Source organism: Coprinopsis cinerea, assembly GCF_000182895.1.
Source record: "Coprinopsis cinerea okayama7#130 chromosome 1 map unlocalized cont3.1, whole genome shotgun sequence".
NCBI classification, from domain to species: domain Eukaryota; kingdom Fungi; phylum Basidiomycota; class Agaricomycetes; order Agaricales; family Psathyrellaceae; genus Coprinopsis; species Coprinopsis cinerea.
Window position 1 is genome coordinate 2,022,664 of NW_003307544.1, and position 23,450 is coordinate 2,046,113.

The following is a 23,450-nucleotide window of genomic DNA, read 5'->3' on the forward strand; positions in this document are numbered from 1 at the left end:
TGGAATAGGGGCGGCAGTGTTATCGGTTTTGCCACAAAAGGACAACGATGCCACAGCTTGTTGTTCTCATTCTCGGCTCTGGTCAATGCGGGAAACAAGGACTGGCCCTTTGGCCAAAATTCGATCATTTATAAACGACAGTGGTATCTTGACTATGGCCCCCTTCAAACTACGACGACTTGGAACCATGGCCCATCACAACAAATCGGAATCGTTCGAACCTCTAGAGACGGTGTCAGAATGGCTACCTAAATCCAAATTCTTCAAAGCGCTGACCACACCATTCGACTACATACCCATGGAATCCTTGAAATCTCTGAAACGAAATTCCAATGGCGAGGCCTGCCCCCCAATGGCCTCTCATATCAAGACAGCTCGCGGCAGGGGGCACTATTCCATCCCTATCTGGACTAGCGGAGGACCTTGGAAATGGGCACACGGCCTCCCTCTTGTCGACAGTCGAATCATTTTTGCAGCCGAACCCCGTACGCCTATTTATTATCTCGCGCCTGTCCAACTAACTCCCTAGTTTCGATGTAGACCCTTTCAATCACACCAAGGAGTGGTATGGCCTGGGATTTCTCGGAGATGAGCTCCTTCAATTTATGTGTAGGACGTACGTTTCGTTTCGTTCTCTCATAACAAGCAAAATTCCCTCACGCTTAGAGCAGGTGGGATTTCCAGTCAGAAGGCTCTATGGCTAGGTTCATTGCCGACGTGGCGTTGAACAAAGCCCTTTTGTACCCTCTTCACGGAAAATACGTCTCGACTATCATCGGCATCTACGCTGGAAACGAAACTGCGCATGTTGTTACAGAAGTCCCACATCGACGATTCTGGGTTGCAGCATCTCCCGACATGCCAGAAGCCCTGAAGAGACGCTGTATCGAAGCCTATGAGCACCTACACTCCCGTGGGATTCTTCATGGTAACGTTGGTTTGGACAAAATCGCCATTGGGGGAGATGGCCGGGTCACGCTCCTCGACTTCAGTCAAGCCAAAGCCATCGAGCCCGTTCGGGACTGTTATATGGCGATGGCAAACCCAGGGGATTTGCGGATGGAGCTAAGAAAGGTGAAATGCCTGCTGAACTTCCAGGATGCCGTGGAGAAGGAGAGGGACAAACACAATTGGCAATACCATAGGACCTGCTGGAATTCCGAAGAGCAAGAAAAACAGGACATCGATCCAAACTATGTTCCCGACCTCCAAGATATCCCAGAAGAGGAACGCCTCGATCCACCTGTCGACGTCGACCTCGAGGGGTGGGTGGCTGGCCCAGACTACATCCCGGACAGGTTTGTTGTACCTGGAACATCTCCTGAACAGTATGCCATTGCCGTTGGAGAGTTTTACCGCCTGGCCCTGGAAATGGAGGAGAAGGACAAAACACCAACCTCTTCCCCTTCCTCTTCCTCATTTTCGTCTGGGAGCACGGCCCCTAGTCCCTCCTGGACATTGCGTCAGGCGGCAGCACAGAATCTGCAGGCAACGGAGCAACCCAGTCTAGCTGAAACGACTGCCGAGTCCCGAAAGCGCAAGGCCGGCTCCACAGAAAGCGAATCCGAAACCCCATCAAAAAGAATGCGGACTCTGGGAGCCCATGAAACCGTTGCAGCGGGACCAAGTCGGATAGTGGCTGAATCAAGTCACTCTCCCGGTATCCTCAAAGTTACGGCCAGTATCCGTACGCTGTCTCCTTTTCTTCTTTGGCGCCTTTTCGCTCAGTCCTTTACTACATTTGTGACGTAGATCCTTCGATAATGCGTAACAATCTCGACCACGGAATGCCCATGATCAAGGTCATAGACTTTGCACATCACATCCCTCCCCCTCGCGCCCGAGTCCCTAATTCCCTGGAGGAAAAAGACTCGCCTTCAACACGATCCCCCCGTTCATCATCAGAGAATCGCAGGCCCCCTCAGAAAAGAGTTGCGTTCTCTGCGGGACGTGATACCGCGTTCAAGCGCTACAAGGTTCCACGATCGATGTGGCATTACTCAGACATCCAGCTGCGACGAGAGACCAACAAGAGGCTTCGGCGAATTGGGAGTGGCCCGAGGCAAAAATCACTCGCACTCCAAGCTTACGAGCTGCGGAAGAAAGTTCTGATATCCCACTCTGTCGAGCGCCGCATATCTGCAAGGCTACAGGCAAAGCGGGAGCGGGAAAGACGGCCATCCGTAGTAGAATCTCCTTCGACAGGCCCGACTACAGCATCCTTGCAAGCATTCTGGAGGTGGTTGAGTGACACGGGCTCCAGGCTTACGACGTATTGACACGAATTCGGCCCGCTACACCTACTCCGTTTGCTCTGTCACTTCAGCAACTTCCACGTCAAATATGCGCTAAATATATAGTCCTGGATGTCATCACAAGGAACTTGAGCATACCATGCACCTCGTGATGCAACGGGCCTTTCCCAATTCGATTAGTCTTTATCCTCGAGCTTCTATTTCACTGCCGTGTGGAGGGTCTGCCTCGTTGCAGCGGCAGCCATACAAGCCGGCCTAATCTCAGAGGTCGCGCAGTGCAATGGACCACCAGTTCACGCTCCACCACTTGGAGAAGTTCGCGCTCAGGAGCGTTTTGACGACACCCCTTCTTCGAGACTCTTGCTTCTGGCGCTGCCTTCCATCGGCCTTTGATAAGAACCAGTAGTCCTGGATATATATAAACTCTCAGTCCTCCTTTGGCACTTGCTCAGACGTACTGGCCCCGAGTTAGACGTTGACTTCTCAGCAAGAGGCGACTAGTACCGGGACTATGAGCAACGATCAAGGCGAGCCAGACATGGAAAGCTTCGACAAGCACGAGGGGGCACCTGGAAAGCTCGTTCGACAATTGAAGAACAGGCATATCGCCATGATCAGGTAGGCTGTATGCGTCCCTTCGAGAGTGTCTGGGGATAATTGATCAATTTTTCAGCATTGGCGGCGTTATTGGCACAGGTATCCAGATCGTGCCTCGACTGGATGTTGAACTCGTATCACTGAACCATTTGCTCCAGGGCTTTTCTTGGGTACGGCCATTGCCCTTCAGAATGGAGGCCCACTCGGTAATTTCATCTTTATCGAGAGATGTCCAGCGCACACTCCATTGACGCGTTACTCGCCAGGCCTCCTGCTCGGCTATATGGCGATGGGGACGCTCTGTTACAGCATAATGGTGCGTGGGCCCATCTCGAGATACAGGGCGATCTTAACTGAGGTCCTCGGTACCCAGATCTCACTTGGCGAGATGATTGCATTTCTTCCAATTCCCGGAGGACATATCAAGCTGGCAGAGCGCTTCATCAATCCTGCATTCTCGTTCACAATGGGCTGGAATTACTGGTGAGCAGAAATGACAGCCTAGCATCGCAGCACGAGTACTTTCTCGCTCTTTGAATAGGTACAATTGGACGATTATCCTTCCAGCAGAGCTCAGCGCTGCATCCGTATTAGTCGGGTACTGGGCACCGCCAGAACAACTCAGTCCTGCAATCTGGATCACCGTGTGCATGGTCATTGTCGTCGTGATCAACCTGCTTGGAGCGGGTAAGAGAATTACCTTTTTCGTCGGGCTTGGCCTTCCAAGTTCTCCCATGGCTGACTGGACCCCTTGTAGGCGCATACGGAGAGGCAGAATTCATTTTTGCGTGAGTGGCCAAAAATCAATCTGACGCAATCCAGCATCTCAGTGTGTTTGCAGTTCGATTAAAGTTCTGACCATCGTTGGCCTGATTATACTCGGTATTGTCCTCGATCTTGGAGGTATGACTCGGATATATTGCTCGGCACATTTATAGTCGCCGTGACGCGCATTCAAATATTCCATTGCAGGTGGGCCCAACCGTGACAGAATTGGCTTCCGATACTGGAAGGACCCAGGGCCATTTGTACAATACCGCGGTATACCCGGTGCCAAAGGTCGCTTCCTTGGTTGGTGGGCGGTACTAACCCAAGCGGCCTTTTCTTTCATTGGTACGGAAATTGTTGCGGTAAGCTCTCTGCGTCGTATCGAAAAGGGATTTCGTGCCGAATGAGAGGTATCTAGATTGCCGCTGGAGAAGCCAAGAACCCGAGGCGCAATCTTCCTCGAGCCATAAGACGAGTCTATGTTCGTAAGTGGGCTCCCATAAATCGCTCATATGCTGGCATTTAAAGCAACTTCGCCCACTACAGGAATTCTCCTGTTTTACATCCTTGGAACTGCAATCATTGGCCTCTTGGTGCCTTCAAATGAGCCATCTCTGAATTTGGGTGACGGAACGGCAGCGTCCTCGCCTTTTGTGATTGCGATCCAGAACGCTGGGATCAAGGGTTTACCGTCTGTAAGTCTTTTTCGTTCGCGCGCACGGTTGACGATTTACCAAGGTTCCGACAGCTCATCAATGCCTGCCTATTGACATCGGCGTGGTCTGCGGCCACCAGCGATCTGTATACGAGTTCTAGGGCTTTATGTGAGCCCACCCATATTCATCCACGAGCTGTCTTCCGACTCGGTTTCCTCCCAAACAGACGGACTCGCCAGAGCCGGTAACGCTCCTAAGATATTCCTGAAGACGACAAACAACGGGATGCCCTACGTCTCTGTGATATTCAACGCCTCTTTCTCCGTTCTCGCGTACATGGGGATACAGCAGGGTTCCGGACGAGTTTTCGCCTGGTTCGCCAACATGACAGCAGTCGCTGGTCTTCTGACGTGGTTTGGGATCGGTGTCACCTATTTGAGGTTCTATGCCGGGATGAAAGCGCAGGGAATGGATAGGAGCAAGCTCCCTTTCTCGTCTTCTCTGCAACCATATGCCGCTATTTATGCAACTTGCTTCTGTTTCTTGATTTGCCTGGTGTGTTCTTCCTCGGCCCTCTTTATGGCAAGGTCTGGATTAAATCCATGCGTTTTAGCTGAGCGGCTGGGCTGTTTTCCTTGATGGAAACTGGCAAACAGACACCTTCGTCACAAACTACTTCCCCCTTGCTCTATTCCCTATCCTTTACGCTGGTGCACGATGGTATTACCGAACACCAGTGGTCAAGCCGGAAAATATGGATTTTGTCTCTAACCTCGCCGAGATCGAGGCAGATTGGTGATTGTTTTTCATTGGACTCGCGTCCTCGACCAATAACGTTGCCTAACACTCACCAACCTCATCTCTTTAAAGCTATGAAGACCCTCCGGCCAGAAATAAAGCGGAGGCCTTCTGGCAATGGCTGGTAAGCCTTAAATATTGTCTCTACCTAATTGCGGCACTCACATGCAAAAACTTACCCGTCAGATGTAGTGCAGCGACTCAGGGAACCCCGAAGCGCCTGTGGTCACCTTTTTTTTTTTTTTTGATACCGACCACTCAAATAATGACCATGAAAATTAACATTGCTTTGTTTCGCGCTTGCCAACGATAAATACAAAAGTCAGTATCCAGATTTTACACAAAGTGAAAAGAGGTATCAATGAATGTAGGAATGTTGCAATAAAATGAGGGACTACAATTGCAAGGAACGAGGACCAGGGAATGCAAAAGAGTGGAGTAAACGTGAGCGGCAATGGAGGTAGATGGTGATTGAAGCTGAACTCTATAGATATAGAAATACAATGTGCTTGCCCAAAGGTTAGTAATAAAATATGGCGTATCGTTCAAGCCTTCGACGCTGGTATGTGAAGGTTGATAGCTGAAAATAACAATCAGCCACTGCGTTCTATAGGGAAGGAAAAGCAAGCCTACCTCTATACCAGTTGAGCGCATCGGAAGGTGACGGTGCATCGAAGTAAAGGATTGCCTTATTGTCCACGAGTCGTAGAGCTAATGGCTTGTGTCAGTCATTTTCCAATGGAGATCATGATGGAATCCCCTGACCGTTGCCGTGAACAATGCTCGCAGGTTGAGGTAACGTTTGCATTCGTAGGACGGCCCAAAGATCAACGAGGGAGTTGGGATCCTTTCCTTCCGAGGGGTCCCGGCACAGGACCAGCAGATCGTTGCACAGAATGCCAACCAAGGGTCTAGGCGTCAACTCTGGGGCCAGACAATCGACTTGGACTGTTGAAGCATCGCCTTGAGGGTTTATGGCCTCGAATGAAACCACGGCCTTGCGGACCACCCTAGTAAGTAGCAATGGCCCATCCATTATGAGCCGCCTGAACACATGGTTAGTTGTTGAAGTCTACCTGCGATAGGTATCGCCAAAAGACGTACCTATGGGGCTGTACGAGAGGGCTGGGGAACTTCCCGCGTATCCGCGACTGCCATTGCACCAACTTCCTACGGGACTCAGCTTCTCGTTTGCCCTCATTCATGTTGTTTGCAAGCGATGAGATTTCCGCCAACGCACGGTCCAGGGGGTCTTCCATGTACTCATAAGTGGGTGGAGTGCTTCTTACGAGCTCCTCGAGCTGAAATAAAATGAGCATTCAGGAAGGCAACGGAAAAGAAAGACCGCACCAGGAGCTTGTAACGAGGGATCCTCTGAACCGGAAGCAGGAGATACCCTTCAAGATTGAGTTGAGTATGTCGTGGGTTCATGCGACATCGTTTGAGATAAGCCTTGATCCTCTTCCTCTGACTGCTCGTCAAGGTGGGACCAACAATGTCCACAGGAGCCGCCGAGCCCGACATTGACATCGCTAAACTGGACAATTGGGCCGAACTCGATGAGGGAGAGATGGAGGTCCCAGGACTCGTAACACCGCTTGGACTGGTCCAGGATTTGACACGCTGTACAGAGCTATCGAAATTGCTGCAGACACAACACAAGTAAGTCGCAATGTGCTGAATCGACGTTCCCCTGAACTCACTTGATATAACTTGAATACATCCGCATGAAGGCAGCATGCTTGACGAAGATGTCTCCAACTGCTTTGGCAACCTCGAGCGATATCTTCCCATCGGCGTCCCTTTCCTGGTGGTTGGGAAGGAACAAGGGTGCAGCCGCCTTCTCCAACGCGGGCAGGAAACTTTCGTGGTGGAAAGAGAACAGAGCATCAATGCCACCGAAAACAACCTTCCTTTCGGGAGCGGGGACGACGGTTTCTTGTCTCGAAGACACGCCGCTAAGCAAGTTGACCGGCGTTGCAGCCGGTTTAATGTAGATGTCCACGAGCTCCTCCAACCCTTTGACGTAGGTCCGCTCGGTCCTAGCAGCGAGGATATCAGATCGTCATACCGAAGAGAAAATGGCAAGGACACGTACGCGACAATTTCCTGGATGATCTTCGTGCGTTTGCCCTTGTCGTCCTTGTACTTGCGTTCGTCCATCGAAGATGCGCTGTCGGTTGTTGCCACACTGAGAGTCTGGCTGCTTGTGCCACTTCGGAGAGCAGCAATTGACTCCATCGAACGCAATTGACTTCCCGAAGATTCTGAACCAGACCCCGTCGACACCATGGAATTTTCCCGCGAGCGGTCTACCACCGTAGGACGACGGGATCTTGAACCCGGCAGCGACTCGTCGCCATACATACTGAGAGGATTAGGTTGCTGGGACTGAGCGAGATCGTTCATATCCTTCAAATAAGCCATCACCGATCGTAAAGCTCTCATATAGGCTTCACGTGCCCTCTCTTCCTCTCGTCGTACATACTGTTCGGTATCCACAACAGGAGTGGTGGGACTTGGTGTGGGGTTTCTGTGGTCCTGTTCCTCTGATCCATTGGTCGCGGTGACGTTTGGAACAAATGCTGAGGCTTCTGGGATAGGGATAGACAGGGTTCCTGGTTGCTCGAAAGGAAGGAAGCTTCGTCGCTTGGCACCCCTGGGGGTAGGCACGGGGGGAGATAAGAAGTTGGTAGAAGGAGGAGGATGCGAAGCAGGGGCGGTAGGCTGTTTCAACAGATCTCGTGACAACTGCCTTTGAATTTGAGGGGGAGAGGGGGGAGTACTGAGAGCTGGCATATCCAGCATTCCACTAGTCGAAAATCGCAGGTCAATCTGGGGAGTCCTGCTTCTTTCCGAGGCACCAGAAGAGGTCGTACGACGAGCGTGTGGATTGGGGGAAGAGTGGGCAGTAGGAAGGGGAGGGCGAGAAACGGGGATCGTTCTCGTTGGTGGGCCGGGAGACCCAGATGGTGAGGTATTGTCTGGTTTTATCTTGCCCATCGACATTTTCTTGAGGAACCCCCAGCGACTTCTCTCCTTTCCGTCCCTCGATGGTCTCCGGGAACTGGAACCCGGTCTTTCTTCTGGGATGGGGTTGACGACCGTATTGGAAGAAGCCTGCGATATACGTTGGCTTGGGTTCGAGAAATTTGAGTCCGAGGATGCATTCGGACTATCCCACATCGATTTGCTTAGCTGAGGACGTGCGGCATTGCCGGGGGGACGTGCTGGAGTATTCGGATTGGAAGCGGGTCCCAGACTAGCAAATCGCTTCGCATTGGCAGGAAGGGCTGGAGGAGTGCCAAAATTGAGGAGATTGGAACTGGAGGCGGATGTGGAGTAGTTGGAAAGCGGCGCTAACCCGCCTAGTTGATCATGCAGACCGACATTGGCGGACTTGCCTCTCCTTAAATCTCCGGCGCTTTTCATTTTCCTGACCTCGCGTTCGTTGCCATTCTCCTGGTTGATGGGAAGGTCGGGAATAGGAGCCTGCTTCCCAGCCCTGCTCTGATCAAAGTAAGCTCGATTGGGCGTCGTCCGGGTGCGTTGTAGAGGGCGTACTTGGTTCGAGAGCGCGTCATTTTCGGCCAGGGATGACGGTGATGTTACTGATCTTGCAAGCATTGGCGCGCGTTCTGGCGTGATGGTATGGTCCTCTTCTTCGATCGCAGGGTGTCTGTCAGCAACTGATCGACCAGGGCTCGAAGGATCATGGTCCGACGTGTCCTCTGGATCTGTGTCCACCTCGCCACTGAGACGGGCTGAAGGCAAAGGGAACATTGGTGTGGAAGGAGGGTACGAGGGTGTCATGGGTGTTTTAGCCAGAAGGGGCTCGACAAGCGCCTTCCAAGGGCCCTGGAATGGGTTTCCGTCGACGCATAGTGTTTGGAGTACGGGAAGGAGGCAAAGCCAACTGGGTAACGAATTGAGTTTGTTCCGTCGGATGCTGAGGGTATGAAGTTTCTCGAGATCCACCAAAGCTTCAGGTAAAGTGTGTATACCAGTGGCATCAGCAATCAGGACTCGAAGATTTGCAAGCTCTGCAAGGAACACGGGCAAAACGCGGAGCGGGTTGGAAGCGATATTGAGCTCTTCCAAATTCTCACACTCGGCGAGAACGGGAGGAAGAGCACCAAGGAAGTTGGCGGAGATGTCGAGGGCGAGAAGAGTCGAGGCGGTTGTGGGCAAAACGTTGGTTAAGAACTGGGGAACAGCGTTGGGGGTGGTTGATGAGCCGATAAGAAGATGGGTTGTGGCTGTATGATTTCCATTAGGTCGACAACCAGCGTATTGATATATTTTTACGACTTACCTGGTTGTACCTGCAGAGAAATAATTGGTGTATTTTCTGCCTGAACGATAAGGGCGCGCCCTTCCTCTGCCACGACTGCTGCCGCTGTTCGCTCTTCGTGCGCCTCGTCCGCAAATGAGCTGTCTACGTCGTCCAGAGCGTGCTCGTCGTCTGTCTCCTCCTCACTCATGCCCACTTCGTCCTTCTCATCCACTGGTTGCCAACTGATGTCATAACTGGGCTTCTGCTGGAGGGTTGGCATAGCTGGAACGGGATTGTCGTGGCCCATGCTGGAGCTGTTGTTGCCAATTGAGGATGACCGGGAACGAGCACTGGAGGAATATGCATCTGACCAGCGAGACTGGTCTACGGGGGCCCTTGAATGTATTGGTCGTGCATGAGGAAGGTCTTTGGCGAGCAGTTGGACAACTGAATCGGAGGTGATGCCGACAGCAATTGAATCTTCGTCACCTGCTGCAATGTAGACATGGTTGAAGTCTCCGGATGCCATATTGCTGCCTGAGCTTGTGTATGCCGATGAGCGGGGCGAGTTTGACGACGAACCACCCGACGACGAGAGCGTCGGGCGATGGGGATATGGATCAGGAAAGAGTGCGGGGTCTGGAACTTGAGTTGTCGGTCGCAGTTGACGATGGTCACGATTTTTTGTCAAAGGCTGCCTTGTAGAATCCCTGAAATATTCGAAGCCGGCATCATCTGAAATTCGGTCGTCGTCAGCGAAATTCTGCGACATCGCAGCCGTTACAGTTCAAGTTAATATTTTCCGTAAAGTCCATTCCACACCCTCAAAATATGCGCAAACATAGAACTTACTGCTTCCTTTCCCTCGACGACGTCCAGACACCTTGACCCTTAATGATTCTCGAATTGACAGCATAGACAGTGTACAGAACCACACGGAACATGGTCACTATTATAATCTTCGAACACCTTTCTTTTACGTTGTCCTTGAGTTCCGACAGGCATGGACCTCGAAACCCTTCTCGTCAGGTCCACGCACAGCAAACCTCCATTAATCTTAATTATCCCCCTCCGAATCCATCATAAGCATGAGGGCAGCCTCCCCCACCCGGAGAAATTCTCTTCTCCCCCTTGATTTCACAACAACAAACTGATCGTTGCTACAGAACCGCCGACCCATGCCACCCTTGCTGATAACAGGAATACATATTTCAAGACATGGCCGGCCCTCTCGCGTTCCTCCCAAACCACGCTGTCAACTGTTTTTCATCCAGTTTCTCCTATGGACGGACCGGGGCAACCTATGTCTTTAAACTTTGGGCTTTGCCTTTCAGAAGTCATACACGTCTGGTCGATCTGAGAAGAACGCGACCTTCTTCTTTGGTCGCTTGGGTTTGCCTTCAGGAGTTTGGATCGTCGGTTCAGTACTTGTTTTGGCCTTTTCAGACGCAAAGGCACTGGGTTCCTCCGCTCCTTCCAGCTGGATATCAATCTTTGCCCCAGGACCACCATGCGTATGGCTCGTCCTACTCGCTGCTGAGACTTCTGTCGTCGCCATCGAAGGTGCTGTAGTCCGTCGTTCAGACACGCCTCCTTCGAGATCCAAGTGCAGTGTCTCGAATATCAACCGTTTTCTTGTGCACTTGAAAGCAAGGTTGTTCTCTCCCGTACCGCCGAATGCCGATGACGATGATGCCAAACCACGCAAAGCAGAGAAGCGATCGCTCGGAGAAACAAGGGTATTGGGAGAGGGGAGTGAATAGAGGCGAACCATTCCGTGATGAGAAGGAAACATGCTCGATAGGGCAGGATCAGCTACACATACCAATTAGTAACCGCGACAATTAGGGCAACGAATATCATCAAAGTCACCTGGAAAGGCAGCCATACTGAGGAACCCATCCGCTGACCATCCGACCTTCTGCAGCCAACCGGGGCCTCCCCATTGATCGACAGACAGATGGGGGCTGAGCGTCGTCGAAGCACAGGCATATGGGTACTTCCGAAGGAGCCTCCGCAGTTGGTTCAAGAACAATAATATTTCCTGTAATCGTATCAACGCAAGCGACCACAATGGGGAGGAAAAAACTCGTTTACCTGCGCCGAAAGGTCGCCCCAAGCGAGAGATGAGCCCAATGATGGTACGCATATCCGCACTGGCAACGACGAGTCCTCTTTGAGGGTGTTCTCGAGATCTCCAAAAAATGTGGAAATGGCAGAATGTGTCAAGGAGGAGCTTGGTTTCAGGCACTTAAGTTTGCCAGAACCTCGGGAGTCCTCAACCATTGCTCGAGGCACGCGGCTAGTCAAATCGAAGATGTGACAGTAGTTTTCCGAAGTCCTAAGATATCGGCAAGGTAAGAAGGTACGTTCAGAAAGCTTTTGTATATGATCAAACTTGCTCGAGGAATTAGTGATATCGAAGGTGGTATACGTACTGTGAAGGCGTCGAAACCGTGGTTTGAAATTGCTTCATCTGCTCGTATCTCCACGCAATCTTCACTTTGCCTCCAGCGCCTCCTTCCTCTTCTTCGTCACTTCCCCCGCTCTTTTCGTCGACTTTCTTCGGAGTCGTCGACTTGGGAAACCACATAACATCATCAACAAATCCTTCGGGGTCGTTGTCAACGATGTACACCCGCTGACCGGTAGCTAGTCCCTCCGCAATGAAGTACTTTTGAACAAGTTCTCCGTAAGATGAGTGAAGATCCGGAGCAGCGACGACCAGGGAACAGGAGAGTGGCAAACCACCCCCGAGGATGTCGTCCAGAGATGAGATCCCTGTGGATACATTGATTGTCGAAGACGAGGCTGGAGAAACTCTGGTTCCAGGGTAGGAAACGGCCTTCGTTTTGGCTGGATTCTTCCGTTTGAAAGAGGACATAGGACTAGATATGGATAAGAGCAGGAACAGAAAAGGCTGCTGCAAAATCTGTTCGAGATATGATGGCGGGTGATGGACCCGGCCGTGCCGGGCGTTAACCGCAAATCTCGCGTCTCTCCATTAACTCGGTGACAACTCACTGTTGTGACACGGCAGGCGATGGTGAATGGGCGTTATGTCCTGTTTCGACCATTGCAGGCCCTCGGTCACTACTTCAAAAGATCATTCGTCGAGTATGCGAACTTGCCACTGAAAGTCAAACTCAAACGTGGGGGTATTGGTTGTCTAAAGGTTCGTTTCGCTCAGTCTGTCCTTTATTTCCCCTCCCTTACCATTCAAAGCTGGTCAACTTGGCTTGCTTTATTCATCTCTTTCCTGAGTATGTAGGAAGGCCGTCCACGGTAAGCCTTCCGTGTTATTACAAGCGACAGAGGTGACTGTCTAGCAAACAGATGTCCGGTCCTTCCATGTTGCCCACCTTGGCTGCTGGAGGGGAGGTTATTATCGAAGACCGCTTGTCAGTGCGACTTGACCCTGACAAATTCCACCGAGGAGAACTGCTTATTTTCAAGTCACCCTTGCATCCTGCCCGGATGGTGTGCAAGCGGGTTGCCGGACTGCCAGGGGACGTGATTTGTGTTGACCCTACTGGGGAGAAGGCCCCTTCAACCGAGCACGTCGTCGTGCCGAAAGGTCACCTCTGGATGGTTGGAGACAATGCCAGCTGGTCAAGAGACTCTAGAACCTACGGACCTGTGCCAATGGGTCTGATCTACTCCAGACTGCGGGCCCGAGTACGTTCTTCCGTCACTACCAAACTTGAGGACGACTGCTGACATGTATATAGGTGTGGCCAATTAAAGATTTCAAAATCTTCGGAAGTAACCTGTCGTATATCGACTAATGTACGGATATCGCCTCAAAACCCTTATTGCACGAAGTTCATCGAATAACCGCCCTGCCCATTTGGTTCGAACTTGAAGTTGTCTGTCGACAATCCAAACCTGCCTGCCATCTAGGGTCAGCAAGGACGGCCCAAACCAGACATAGTGCCTTGGAACGCACCTAGTATGCTGTTCCCAAACCCCTTCAACTTGTCGACCATCTCCGCAGTTTCCTTCTTCTGAGCTGCCTCCAGTCTCGGTTGTAGATTCTTCAGCTTTGTTTCTATTTCCGACTTTTGTAACGAAGATTTAGCCAATTGTTGGAGGGCCTTGTAATCTGATTGCTATCAAGTAAGAAGACGTTAACCTTGTACCCGCGTTATTCAATTACCTTCTTGAGCTGCAGTCAGTGATGACCAGGTATTGATCGTTTCATTGGCGGTGGCTCTTCGGTGAAGTGCTTTCTCATAGGTTGGGTTATCCTTCAAGGCTAGAGCATGGAAATCGCGTGTGCATTTGCAGGGAGCGAAAAGTGAGCGCAATGGCATACCTTGCGTGCATGCGTCAACAGCTTCTTTGTGTTCTCCCTCTGTCGTGTCAGTGGTCTAGAGTATGGACAGCAACGATCAGACCTACCAACTTGACGTGGCAGGCTGCAATGTTTGCGTACAGCACGGATCTCAGTTGCATCACTTCGCGCTCATTGTCTTCAGACAACAACACCTCTCCTCCACCAGGATTGGCGTCGAGAGATTCCTCCGCGGGGTCCCCTTCAATCGACGTAGCGACTGAGTGATGCCGCTCATTATCATCGTCTTCGGAAACGTCTGAAGTTACATCTGCCTCAGACCTTCTTTGGGGAAGTCGATTCAATCCTGCTTGATAGGCAATTAAAGCTTCGTTCCATCGAGCCTGGCGGAAATGATCGTTCCCGTCAGATTTCCGCTCGCTGGCGTCCTGGAGACGAGCCTGAAGAGGTGATGAGACGATGGTGGAGAGAGAGCTACGAATCATACTCACAACGATGTCAAAATGAGGGTTGCTGGAAGTTGTCATAGTGTTCAGGGGCGACAAGGGAGTGCTTGGCGCTGGGTGTGTTTGATGGGGTCCTCATCAAAGATAAGATAAGATAAGAAGAAGATCTTATCAGTGCGATCGAGTCACTTGAGTCCATCCTTTCATAAACGAGCAAATTCACGGTACGGCGTCGGTCTGCATCGTCGATTCTCTTCATCCAGTTCACCACTCCCTAGAACATGTCAAAACCCACTCTCTGGCTCCGCTGCGAAAAGAAAGAGTTCGAGCGACGTGCGGCTCTTACTCCCACAACTGCCAAAAAACTCATCGAGGCTGGCTTTGATATTTTTGTCGAGAAGGACGAACAGCGTATCTTCGATGATTCCGAATATGAAGCGTACGGTAATCCCTCTCGACGAAATCTCTGTCTAACACCCGATATTTTGACAGCGCTGGATGCAAGCTGGTCGAAAACAACACCTGGGCCTCGGCTCCAAAGGATGTCCCTATCATTGGATTGAAGGAACTTCCCGTATCCGATGAGCCTCTTCCCCACACTCACATCCAATTTGCCCATTGCTACAAGAAGCAAGGCGGATGGTCTCAGGTTCTTGCTCGCTTCTACAAGGGCGGAGGAACCCTCTATGATCTCGAATTCCTGAACGATGAAAACGGCCGTCGCGTTGCTGCCTTCGGATTCCATGCCGGATTCGCAGGTGCAGCAGCGGGTGCCCTTGCCGTTGCAGCTCGACGACAAGGAAAGGATCTTGGGCTGCTCACTCCATACCCTAATGAGGCTGCCATGGTTGACGATGTCAAGAAGTCCTTGGGTGGTAGTGGAAAGGGGCTCAAGGCATTGGTTATCGGAGCTCTCGGACGATGCGGTCGTGGTGCCGTTGATCTCTTCAGGAAGATTGGTTTGGAAGAGTATGTCTATTTGCCTTTACCCTGTTCTCAAGGTTAACTTTGCAACATAGAAACGACATCTTGAAGTGGGATATGGCTGAGACCGCGAAAGGCGGACCCTTCCCTGAAATCTTGGACGTTGATATTTTCGTCAACTGCATTTATCTTTCGTCGCAAATACCCTCCTTCATCACCAAAGAGACTGCCATTGCTGCTGGAAAAGACAGACGTTTGTCTGTCGTGGTCGATGTCAGCTGCGATACCACTAACCCATACAATCCAATCCCTATCTATAACATCAATACTACCTTTGACAAGCCCACGGTTGCTGTGGATGTTGGGTCAGTCACACCCAATCTTTCTTATAGAATGACTGATTTACGACTCCTATAGCGCGGAGAACCCGCCGCTCTCTGTGATTTCCATCGACCACCTGCCGACACTACTCCCACGAGAAGCGTCAGAGCAATTCAGTGGAGACTTGTTGCCATCGTTGCTCGAGTTCCCCCAACGCTCGACTGCGCGCGTTTGGGTCGAGGCCGAAAAGCTTTTCAAGGAAAAGCTTGCAGAGGCAGCCGAGGCAGAGGGTCTGGTCTGAGCGAAGAACGGAGGAGAATGGTCGTTGCTATTTTTACTGGATGATGGGTTTACGAAGCATTTGATCAGAACTGTCGCTATGGAAAAATTGGAATAAGGAGATTAGAAACAAGAATCGAGTCTTAGGCCAGACTGGCGGGGGAGTGAGTAAATGTGGGTCATCTCCAAGGCCAAGAGAATGGGCAATCGCAACGAATTTGACCCCGTAAAACATGATCCCGGACTGTGTCAGGGAAACGTAAAAGGACAAGACGCTTGCAGGCAGTTCAGAACCGCAGAGCGCCCGCCATTTTTGCAGCGTGTGCTAGCACAGCTTTTCCCTTTTCTATTCCTGCCTTGATTGGCATTTCTAGTATTTCTTTCCTTCAACTTACTTCGCTGGCCTCCAGTCTGGTGCTGGTCGCCATATTCTCTTTTGAATCCCTATTTTCTTTCATTTATCGCCCTTGTCTTTTTTTCAATATGCAGATCCCTCACATCGAAATCTCACTTGCTCCCCCCGAGCCAATCCCAGTGGAACCCTATTCGCCCTTTGCAAACTCGACTTTCCAGCTTCCCCAGCAGGACGATGACGGTTTCCGCCCTCTCCATTTAACACCGCCCCCCGTTCACACCAGGTTCATCAGGAACCGTACTCGCGACGACCAAGCCAAACAAGCAGGCAAAGGCCTTGACAGGGCCCGATTCGAGGCACTCCTCAACGCCTCCAAGGAAAGGCAAGCTGGTGCGAAGAAGGCTACTGACCTCCGCAAGGAGGTCGCCCTTAAGGTCCACAAGAACAAGCAAGGTGCGTCGGCGTCGTGTCCTCCTCGTGCGCTGTGGCCGGGACTCATGCGTGTCCATCACAGCCGAGCGTCGTGCTTTGTTTTTGTCCAAGGTGCTAGCACCGCCCTCGCCTACCGCAACCACGACACCCGTCACTCCCCCCGAGTCACCGGCCGTCTTTCATTACAGCCTTCCTTCGCCAGGTCTGGTCTCTCCCCTCGCACACTACGAGTCTCTGCACGACGAGGTTAACAGCGATGGCCTCCCATGCAAGCCGTGGGTCGAGCAAGTCGATTTCAAGCTTCTCTCAGCACCCCCAAAGCCAAAACATATCTCCACACGCAAATTCAAGCAGGGACTTCCTTCTCTCGAACAAATTTCCGCTCGCCTCAACTGCTATCGCTCTGCCCGCGCCTTCAACGATAACAACGAAGTCCCGGCTATCCAATCGGCCCCCGTTTCAAACCACCTCGTTGTTGGTCGTTTAAAGATGCCTGTCCGATCGGCTGCTGCAAAGGCTCCTTCTATCACCGTTACCGACACCACCACCCCCTTGGCCGTAGAACCAGTCAAGATCCAGCCCCCCAGTTCCCCTCTTCTAACTGCTTCGTCGGATCTCAAGATCACTACTCTAGTAGTCCCTCGCACACAATCCGTCTCGCCTACGGAGTTAACGCGAGTCAATTTGTTGGCTTTGAATTCGCGGGAGTCCCGGTCGTCGGCCATGCTCACAACTTTGAGGCGAAGAACTCAATCAACGGCGACGTTTGGGTTGCCTCCTCGCTCTCCTACTGAGATCAAGGCCGCTAGGAGACACAGCGCACCTCCAGAAACGTCTCCCCTTCGTGAGCGAAGCGGTTTCGAGCATCCTATTCTTGCCCTCCCTGGCGCATTCTAGCCGTTTTACCGCCTTGCATGGTCAAGTTTTACCAATTGTTCTCCCTGTCCCTTTCTTGTTTTTGGCAACGTTTTGTGTTGGAGACGGCGTCATCCATCATCCTCTACACTCGTAGCAGGCGAAAATCCCCTGCCCCACCTTCGTTTGGTATATTTATGCACGATTAATGATGATGCAGGCTGCGCCTGCATTCCCTTGTATATTGTACTGCCAGAAGCACGCATCGTATATATGTATGACATTGTTCGAGTTGATATGTCCGTTGCAGATCACCGCACCAAGAAGCGAACAAAATGAAAATGAAAGAGGCTGTAGCTAGTGGGATCCGATGGTGATTGACATTGATATCATGAAAATCCTTTTCCGGAGTTCTGATTACTGAAATCGGCTCTGAAGAGCCCGGCGATTTTCCTCTTGGTCTGAACTTTGTATTTGCTTGAGAACCGTCAGACGTCGACCTTAGAACCAATATCTCAGTATACTGAGGACACGGGGAAGGGGGAATAGATCACAACGATGCATACCGTAATCCAACAAAACGTGTTCGCTTTCACCTCGTTCCCCATCCGAATCATCCAAAGGATCTGTCGTGGTCGCGATGATCCATGCATCTAGTAAAGACCGTGGTTAATTTCATTTTGAAGTAGGCACGAGTAAACTTACGATCCACCATATTCCTGCGCGAAAGACGAGGGCCCGCGGGCACCTCTGCCTCTGTGACTGTTCTCAGCGCGTGCTGGTTCCGACCCCGTTCTGATCTCGCAGAAGTGGCTGAGTTCTGGGACGGAACGTAGAACAAGAACGACCCTTCTTCTCTCGGTGTAGAATCATAAACTTGTCGTTGTGAACGCCGACCCGTTCCGTTTTCGGGAGTGACTAGCAGAATTATAAGATCAGAAGGTCAGCAGGCGAGTCCGATTCCCGATAAGCAACAAAGACGCCGGGAAAATGATAAGTGGCTCGGACGCTTGTAAGGTGTCAACACGGAAGTCACGTACCAGATATGAAAAGTGGCGCAGCACTTCGCCCTGTTCTCTTCTCATACTCGAGGGAGGAAACGAGCTGTTGAAGGAAGGTGTTACGTCTGGCAGACATCGCTCGGCCCCATTGAATTTCTTCCTGGGTGTCGATGTTCTCCACCTCGTTCTCCCCTAGTTCGCGCAGTTGGGGAGCCTTTCCCGGATTCTTTTGAGCGAACTTGTCGGCAAAAGGGTTCGGACCTTCAGCGTCCTCCAAATAATGGTATATAAACCATAAAAAGGCCTGTGCTCGCTCGTACGAAGCATAGCCCTTCCCAGGTATAAATAGATCCAAAAAGTTCAAGGTGCCGTCAAAGTGAGTTGGTGATAACGGCTGTATAGCGCGGAAGGTATATCTATTGAGTTCCAGGTATGGAAGGCATCAAGAAGGAAAGGGCGCCCTACTGCGGCATGTGTGGATAGCACAAAAACGAGGTTAACCACGCTTGTGGGTGGGCACAGACCAGCACGCTGAGTGTTCGAAATTACAAAGGAAGTAAGATACAGGGATTGTTTTGATTCCAAAGGCGCCACTTACACGTTTAGACAGAATTTCCTCGGGGGTTGCTGGTGGGATGCCCTTGGACTCGGAAGCTAAGAGTGCAGCCTTTAAACAGTTTTTTATTCGAGGTGCGTCTTGCGCGTTTCCGTCTGTTTTTTGGAGAGAAGGAACAGGATGATATGTCCTCAAAGCTGTCTTCATCTCGGGAAAGACTGTGTCCATTAGGTGCAAAGTACAGATGCAGGGAAGATAAAGAGCTTACACGCCATCGTGGTATTGATCCTCCCTACATTGGTCAAAAGTGATATCTTGCCCAATTCAATGGCAAAAGCTGGAGTCTCGACCATTTTATCCTTGAGTACCTTTGAGCATTTGTTGGAGTTGTGCAGAGCAGAAATATAGAGGTCGCCAAAGGTGACTTTCTCCTGGTCCTTGAATGGGTCGGTAAAGACAGCCTTCGTATCGGAGAAGATGCAGTCCAGCAAGTCGTACTGGACATCTTCCCGAGTCAGAGGCTCAGCGTCGTTTTTCTTGATCGGCAGTGCTTTGCGACTAAGGTATCCAGGACTGATAATTCCAGGAGGGTATTTGTTAAATGCCATTGAAAGCATAGCTCGAGACAGAGGTTTACTGACGGAGGAGCCGATTCTGGAGGCCAAGATGCGGGGATACTTTGGGATGCGACTCGACTGGAGATGGAGGTCATGAGGAAGAAAGGCAGACTTGGATTTGAACACGAGGCAAGCAAGCAGTAACGAGGTTTAAATCGGCCCTCTTGCACACGTCAAATCAGAGAATCTAATGTGACGGTAGGGACGGTGAGACGCTCGCGAAGGAATCTCACGTGTACTTCGATCCGACCACTGCTTGCACCCAGTTCAGAATAGAAAGGTATCCTGATATTGCTGGGGTGATGCGAAGTTTCGGATAGAACAGCCTTGCAGCCAGACAAGAAAGCCGCAACGAGGCGAGACAAAGACAGTGTTTCTGGAAACGGAATCTGTGGGCTTGATTTGTAAAACCCAGGAGTAGGCTGCGATTTCGCCTCAAAAACAAGGCCCTAGAAGAGATATTCGTTCCATAGCGCGAAAAGAATAGATCGAAAGGAAAGCGACCGGAGTGGTGGTTTTCGGAGAGCCAAAAGTGACGTTCTTCAGGAAGAATCCTCATCTCGCCAAGTGGAAATGTTTACAACGATGCTTCCCGGTTGTCCGTGTCCGTCAAACGTCTTTTCCCACGCACAATTGAATAGCATACACGGAAGTAGGTACACATCAGACGTCTATTGCTCTCGCATACGTTTTAAAGAATACGCGAGTGCTGCAGGCCAGAAGAAACAGAAAGCATCCAGGACCTCCCACTTCCTTCGCAACTGTAAGGGAACCTCCACGACCGTAGTGTCGGGCTGTCTGGAGAATGAACCAGACGAATGGAACGTTTCTATCGTCGAATCTTTCTCCTGCCAGAGTTGGCGAAGCCAGGCGTCAAAAATCTCCTTCTCCGCAGGTGGGATCTCAACCTCAGGTGTAGCGCCCTTCTCACCTGGTGTCGACTTGGTGGACGACAGGTCTCCAATAGGGACGTCGGTTCTGACGTCGAACATCCGCAAATGCAAGTGGATAGCGGGTGGTGGTACACCGTCGAAAAAAATGGAGCGGAGGGTATAGTAGTTCTGACCGTATCCCATGGGTGGTACGCCTTGGACCATGTTAAACGACCATTGTTACAGTGCAAATAGAAGAGAAGTACCTGGGTAAACGGTGGTGGCATCCAGAAGCTTGAGTTTCTGGATTCTGGGAGAGAGCGACCGAAGGCTGTAGTGGAGACCAGTGGATCTCGGAAGCAGAACATGCTTGAGGTCATCCTGATGCAGGAACCTTAGCTATAGGGCTCTAAGAGGAGTTACTGAGAACGCACCACCCCGATCTTGTCTGCAAACTTCTTGCTGATAGGTCTGGTATCTTTGCTGACGAGAGTCCCTTCTGGATAGAGCATGAAGCAGAAAGGACGATGTTCACGCTCCGCAGCCTTTCCTAGAGAAGCCAGATCCGAGGCAAGTTGTAGTCTATCCGACGCCCAAGAACGCGCTAGGAAGATGAAATTGAAGAATTGCATTCCCTGAAGTGCTTAAAGTGTTCAGGGGAAGAATGACACACGCAAGAAGCAACGCACCCAGCCAACAATGGGTACCCATCTCAGGCTCTTCTTCAGGGTGATGTAGACGTATTTGTGAACACCCTTGGGACTGGAGAAGTAAGTAAAGCACCAGGCATACCACCAATCGGCGTAAGTCTGGACGAACCTAAATCAGTATCACGTATGGATTTTACACACTTGTAAACTTCTGACCTGATGGTTGGATATGTACACGAATTTGGTTGGGAGGTTTAGTGACACGGGCTCTCCTTGTTCGTTCCGCTGGATGTAGCTCTCTATGTCTTCCTGAGTAAACTTGCCCAGCCCTTCACGTTCAAAGGTGATCACGAGCTTGGTAGGCGCAAACCACTGGCACATAAGAACTAGCACCGAATGAGGCTGAATCCAGTTGGGTCATAGTTTCCACTCACTTTGGAGACAGCCAAATGACCCCTTGGTATATCTGATTCCGGCATAGTAAAGCTTCCTTGACCAGCGGAATGGCAAAAGTCGCAGCGGTAGCAAGAAGAGAAATTGGGAGAGATTGATAAGAATACAGCCGAGATTGAAGACTATGGCAAAAAGAGTGGCCTGTATTGTCCTTGTCCAGGTCTGTGGTGGGCGTTTGGAGACCGGGATCGTGTAGTACTGCTGGGGATTGCTCATGTCCAATGCCGAACCAGAGAATGTGGGCGCTGTCGGTGCGCCGTTGGCTGTCGGGCTTGGCTGCTCAGGATGAAATGTATGGAGAATGTCGCGACTGGTGGCTCAAAGGCCAGATAACCCGAGTTGAACGAGGCAGGAAAGAGGTACATGTCGCTCAAGTCATGCTCTCAATCACGTGTATGACCACAGTCGTTAATTGACCAAATGGCTTGGCATTGATACCCCCGGTGCCAAGATTATGCTCTAACGCAGTCACTGTCGAGCTGGAGGTTGTCGAAGAGCATTCGTTGAGTAGAAAATCGTTCTAGGAAGGTTGCATAGGGCATTGAAGTCAATCTCTTTAATCCAAACACCGAGCGCGGAGAAAGTGGTTCGTGTGGGCATCTAGTGTAGTTAGTATTACGTCGGTTCATATAAGGGCGAGTAAGTACTTCAACTTGAGTATTCTGAGTAAATTGCGTCGACACTCAGAACAGTTATCTATGATCATACAGCGACGAGGGGCTCAGGGAGCCTGAGATCCGTGTCAGCTGAACATTTGATCAACACTGTTGCAGGGCCATGATTCAACTTGCTCCTAGCTCCGACCACGTTCCCCGTCCCGACTCCAGCTCACACTTACAGCTCATTCGCATCTCCAATCTCGACCCACATCGTGCGCAACACCCTAAACCATGGCAGAGACAGGGAAACCCCAATTCATAGACGACCTGGTACCTCTCATTCTTGAGAGCACGGAACATTGGTGGCCACGCGACTACGCCAGACTAGCCCTGGTATCTCCATCATGGCTTTACTACGTGCAGAAACGGATTTACGCCTGTCCCACTCTCTACACCTTCCAATCCTGCGCTCTGCTAGCGAACGCCCTGCAACGGAATCCGTCTCTGACCCACCTCATCACCGGAATCGAGTTCCGTCCGACACACGACGAATGTCGAGGGCAAGTGACAGGGGAGCACTTCGAGGGAATACGCTTTCTTCTGTCCCTGCAAGGCCTGAAAAGAGTAGTTATTGGTGGCCAACTCTCCAGGAGAGCCGAGAGATTCCTGAATACGCTGTCATGTCCAGAGGCCGTGGAGGAGTTGGTGGTGGATGGAAGCGTGTGCCAGGATTCCCTCGTGGCCTCACTCGAGGTCGACGAGAGTTTTTTCTTCAGGTTTTGCAACTTGAACACACTGAAGTTGGTCAACCTGGAAGTCGATTTGATTCCGCCACCGACAACCATTCCGCTCACCACTCCGATCAATCACCTCATCCTTGCTAATGTCGACATTCTAGGCGGACACCTTGGCCAGGTTATTTCAGGATCGTCCTTGGACTTGCTCTCAGTTCACGCGTGCTTACCCCACGATTATGACGAGCAAATTCGATGCATCCTAGATTCCTGCCAGGTCGAGGCCTTGCACTACAGCGTGAGCCAGGCTTGTGCGGAATCAAATGCTCGATCCTTTCTCTCAGTCGCTGCCACTGAGGGAACGGGCCTACGAGCTCTCTATATCGACGGTCACTTTGTTGACCAAGGCACCCTCTCTGACCTTGCCGAGTGTTGCCCATCCCTTCAAGAGCTCGCTGTGGCTGGGCGCTCTGTTCGTGTCACTGTGGAGGAGTGGTGTAGCTTCATCAAATCCCGTGCTCTTCCTGGACTACACAAACTTAGGCTACCGTCGGGTACGAATACACCTCCGTTCAAGAAATGGACTGGTGGGGACTGGCAGGCGCTAAAGGCAGCATGTCTGGCCAATGACATCCAGCTCTTGGAATGAACATGTCGGTAGCTTACAGATTTTGGATGTTTTATGTATGTTGTTCGGGCATTCTAGTCT

General features: G+C 51.2%; 11 protein-coding genes across 11 annotated transcripts; 6 read left to right on the forward strand and 5 right to left on the reverse strand.

Moving 5' to 3' along the window:
* Window positions 1-154: 154 nt before the first annotated feature.
* CC1G_03687 (serine/threonine protein kinase) lies at window positions 155-2,279 on the forward strand (the record flags this gene model as incomplete). The annotated part of the gene is made up of 4 exons (XM_001828841.2): window positions 155-485; window positions 541-616; window positions 672-1,687; window positions 1,753-2,279. The coding sequence occupies 4 exons, from the start codon at window positions 155-157 to the stop codon at window positions 2,277-2,279; spliced, it is 1,950 nt and encodes a 649-aa protein (XP_001828893.2).
* Window positions 2,280-2,741: 462 nt separating this feature from the next.
* On the forward strand, window positions 2,742-5,075 carry CC1G_03688 (amino acid transporter; the record flags this gene model as incomplete). Its single annotated transcript, XM_001828842.2, has 14 exons — window positions 2,742-2,873; window positions 2,929-2,951; window positions 3,011-3,058; window positions 3,119-3,168; window positions 3,226-3,335; window positions 3,394-3,539; window positions 3,610-3,640; window positions 3,694-3,755; window positions 3,825-3,982; window positions 4,039-4,105; window positions 4,167-4,315; window positions 4,369-4,444; window positions 4,503-4,831; window positions 4,890-5,075. Exons 1-14 carry the CDS (start codon window positions 2,767-2,769, stop codon window positions 5,073-5,075), a joined length of 1,542 nt encoding a protein of 513 aa, XP_001828894.2. The 5' UTR covers window positions 2,742-2,766.
* Window positions 5,076-5,619: 544 nt separating this feature from the next.
* Window positions 5,620-10,294, reverse strand: CC1G_03689 (GrfA protein; the record flags this gene model as incomplete). The annotated part of the gene is made up of 10 exons (XM_001828843.2): window positions 5,620-5,654; window positions 5,708-5,785; window positions 5,840-6,120; window positions 6,179-6,375; window positions 6,425-6,707; window positions 6,778-7,116; window positions 7,173-8,584; window positions 8,639-9,333; window positions 9,390-9,892; window positions 10,203-10,294. 10 exons carry the CDS (start codon window positions 10,292-10,294, stop codon window positions 5,620-5,622), a joined length of 3,915 nt encoding a protein of 1,304 aa, XP_001828895.2.
* A 386-nt stretch (window positions 10,295-10,680) lies between these two features.
* CC1G_03690 (hypothetical protein) lies at window positions 10,681-12,234 on the reverse strand (the record flags this gene model as incomplete). Its single annotated transcript, XM_001828844.2, has 4 exons — window positions 10,681-11,165; window positions 11,223-11,394; window positions 11,448-11,691; window positions 11,789-12,234. 4 exons carry the CDS (start codon window positions 12,232-12,234, stop codon window positions 10,681-10,683), a joined length of 1,347 nt encoding a protein of 448 aa, XP_001828896.2.
* A 452-nt stretch (window positions 12,235-12,686) lies between these two features.
* CC1G_03691 (signal peptidase I family protein) lies at window positions 12,687-13,138 on the forward strand (the record flags this gene model as incomplete). The annotated part of the gene is made up of 2 exons (XM_001828845.2): window positions 12,687-13,028; window positions 13,082-13,138. 2 exons carry the CDS (start codon window positions 12,687-12,689, stop codon window positions 13,136-13,138), a joined length of 399 nt encoding a protein of 132 aa, XP_001828897.2.
* A 24-nt stretch (window positions 13,139-13,162) lies between these two features.
* Window positions 13,163-14,174, reverse strand: CC1G_03692 (hypothetical protein; the record flags this gene model as incomplete). Its single annotated transcript, XM_001828846.2, has 6 exons — window positions 13,163-13,242; window positions 13,300-13,455; window positions 13,510-13,608; window positions 13,669-13,723; window positions 13,755-14,087; window positions 14,139-14,174. The coding sequence occupies 6 exons, from the start codon at window positions 14,172-14,174 to the stop codon at window positions 13,163-13,165; spliced, it is 759 nt and encodes a 252-aa protein (XP_001828898.2).
* Window positions 14,175-14,340: 166 nt separating this feature from the next.
* CC1G_03693 (saccharopine dehydrogenase) lies at window positions 14,341-15,764 on the forward strand. The gene is made up of 4 exons (XM_001828847.2): window positions 14,341-14,532; window positions 14,586-15,062; window positions 15,113-15,382; window positions 15,435-15,764. The coding sequence occupies exons 1-4, from the start codon at window positions 14,375-14,377 to the stop codon at window positions 15,637-15,639; spliced, it is 1,110 nt and encodes a 369-aa protein (XP_001828899.1). The 5' UTR covers window positions 14,341-14,374; the 3' UTR covers window positions 15,640-15,764.
* A 213-nt stretch (window positions 15,765-15,977) lies between these two features.
* Window positions 15,978-17,551, forward strand: CC1G_03694 (hypothetical protein). Its single transcript, XM_001828848.2, has 2 exons — window positions 15,978-16,425; window positions 16,487-17,551. The coding sequence occupies exons 1-2, from the start codon at window positions 16,101-16,103 to the stop codon at window positions 17,299-17,301; spliced, it is 1,140 nt and encodes a 379-aa protein (XP_001828900.1). The 5' UTR covers window positions 15,978-16,100; the 3' UTR covers window positions 17,302-17,551.
* A 209-nt stretch (window positions 17,552-17,760) lies between these two features.
* CC1G_03695 (hypothetical protein) lies at window positions 17,761-19,424 on the reverse strand (the record flags this gene model as incomplete). The annotated part of the gene is made up of 6 exons (XM_001828849.2): window positions 17,761-17,912; window positions 17,965-18,177; window positions 18,300-18,654; window positions 18,726-18,791; window positions 18,859-19,034; window positions 19,085-19,424. 6 exons carry the CDS (start codon window positions 19,422-19,424, stop codon window positions 17,761-17,763), a joined length of 1,302 nt encoding a protein of 433 aa, XP_001828901.2.
* A 680-nt stretch (window positions 19,425-20,104) lies between these two features.
* CC1G_03696 (hypothetical protein) lies at window positions 20,105-21,434 on the reverse strand (the record flags this gene model as incomplete). Its single annotated transcript, XM_001828850.2, has 6 exons — window positions 20,105-20,520; window positions 20,572-20,686; window positions 20,740-20,940; window positions 20,995-21,114; window positions 21,157-21,327; window positions 21,390-21,434. 6 exons carry the CDS (start codon window positions 21,432-21,434, stop codon window positions 20,105-20,107), a joined length of 1,068 nt encoding a protein of 355 aa, XP_001828902.2.
* An 864-nt stretch (window positions 21,435-22,298) lies between these two features.
* On the forward strand, window positions 22,299-23,390 carry CC1G_03697 (hypothetical protein; the record flags this gene model as incomplete). Its single annotated transcript, XM_001828851.2, has 1 exon — window positions 22,299-23,390. The coding sequence occupies one exon, from the start codon at window positions 22,299-22,301 to the stop codon at window positions 23,388-23,390; it is 1,092 nt and encodes a 363-aa protein (XP_001828903.2).
* Between the last annotated feature and the right edge of the window lie 60 nt (window positions 23,391-23,450).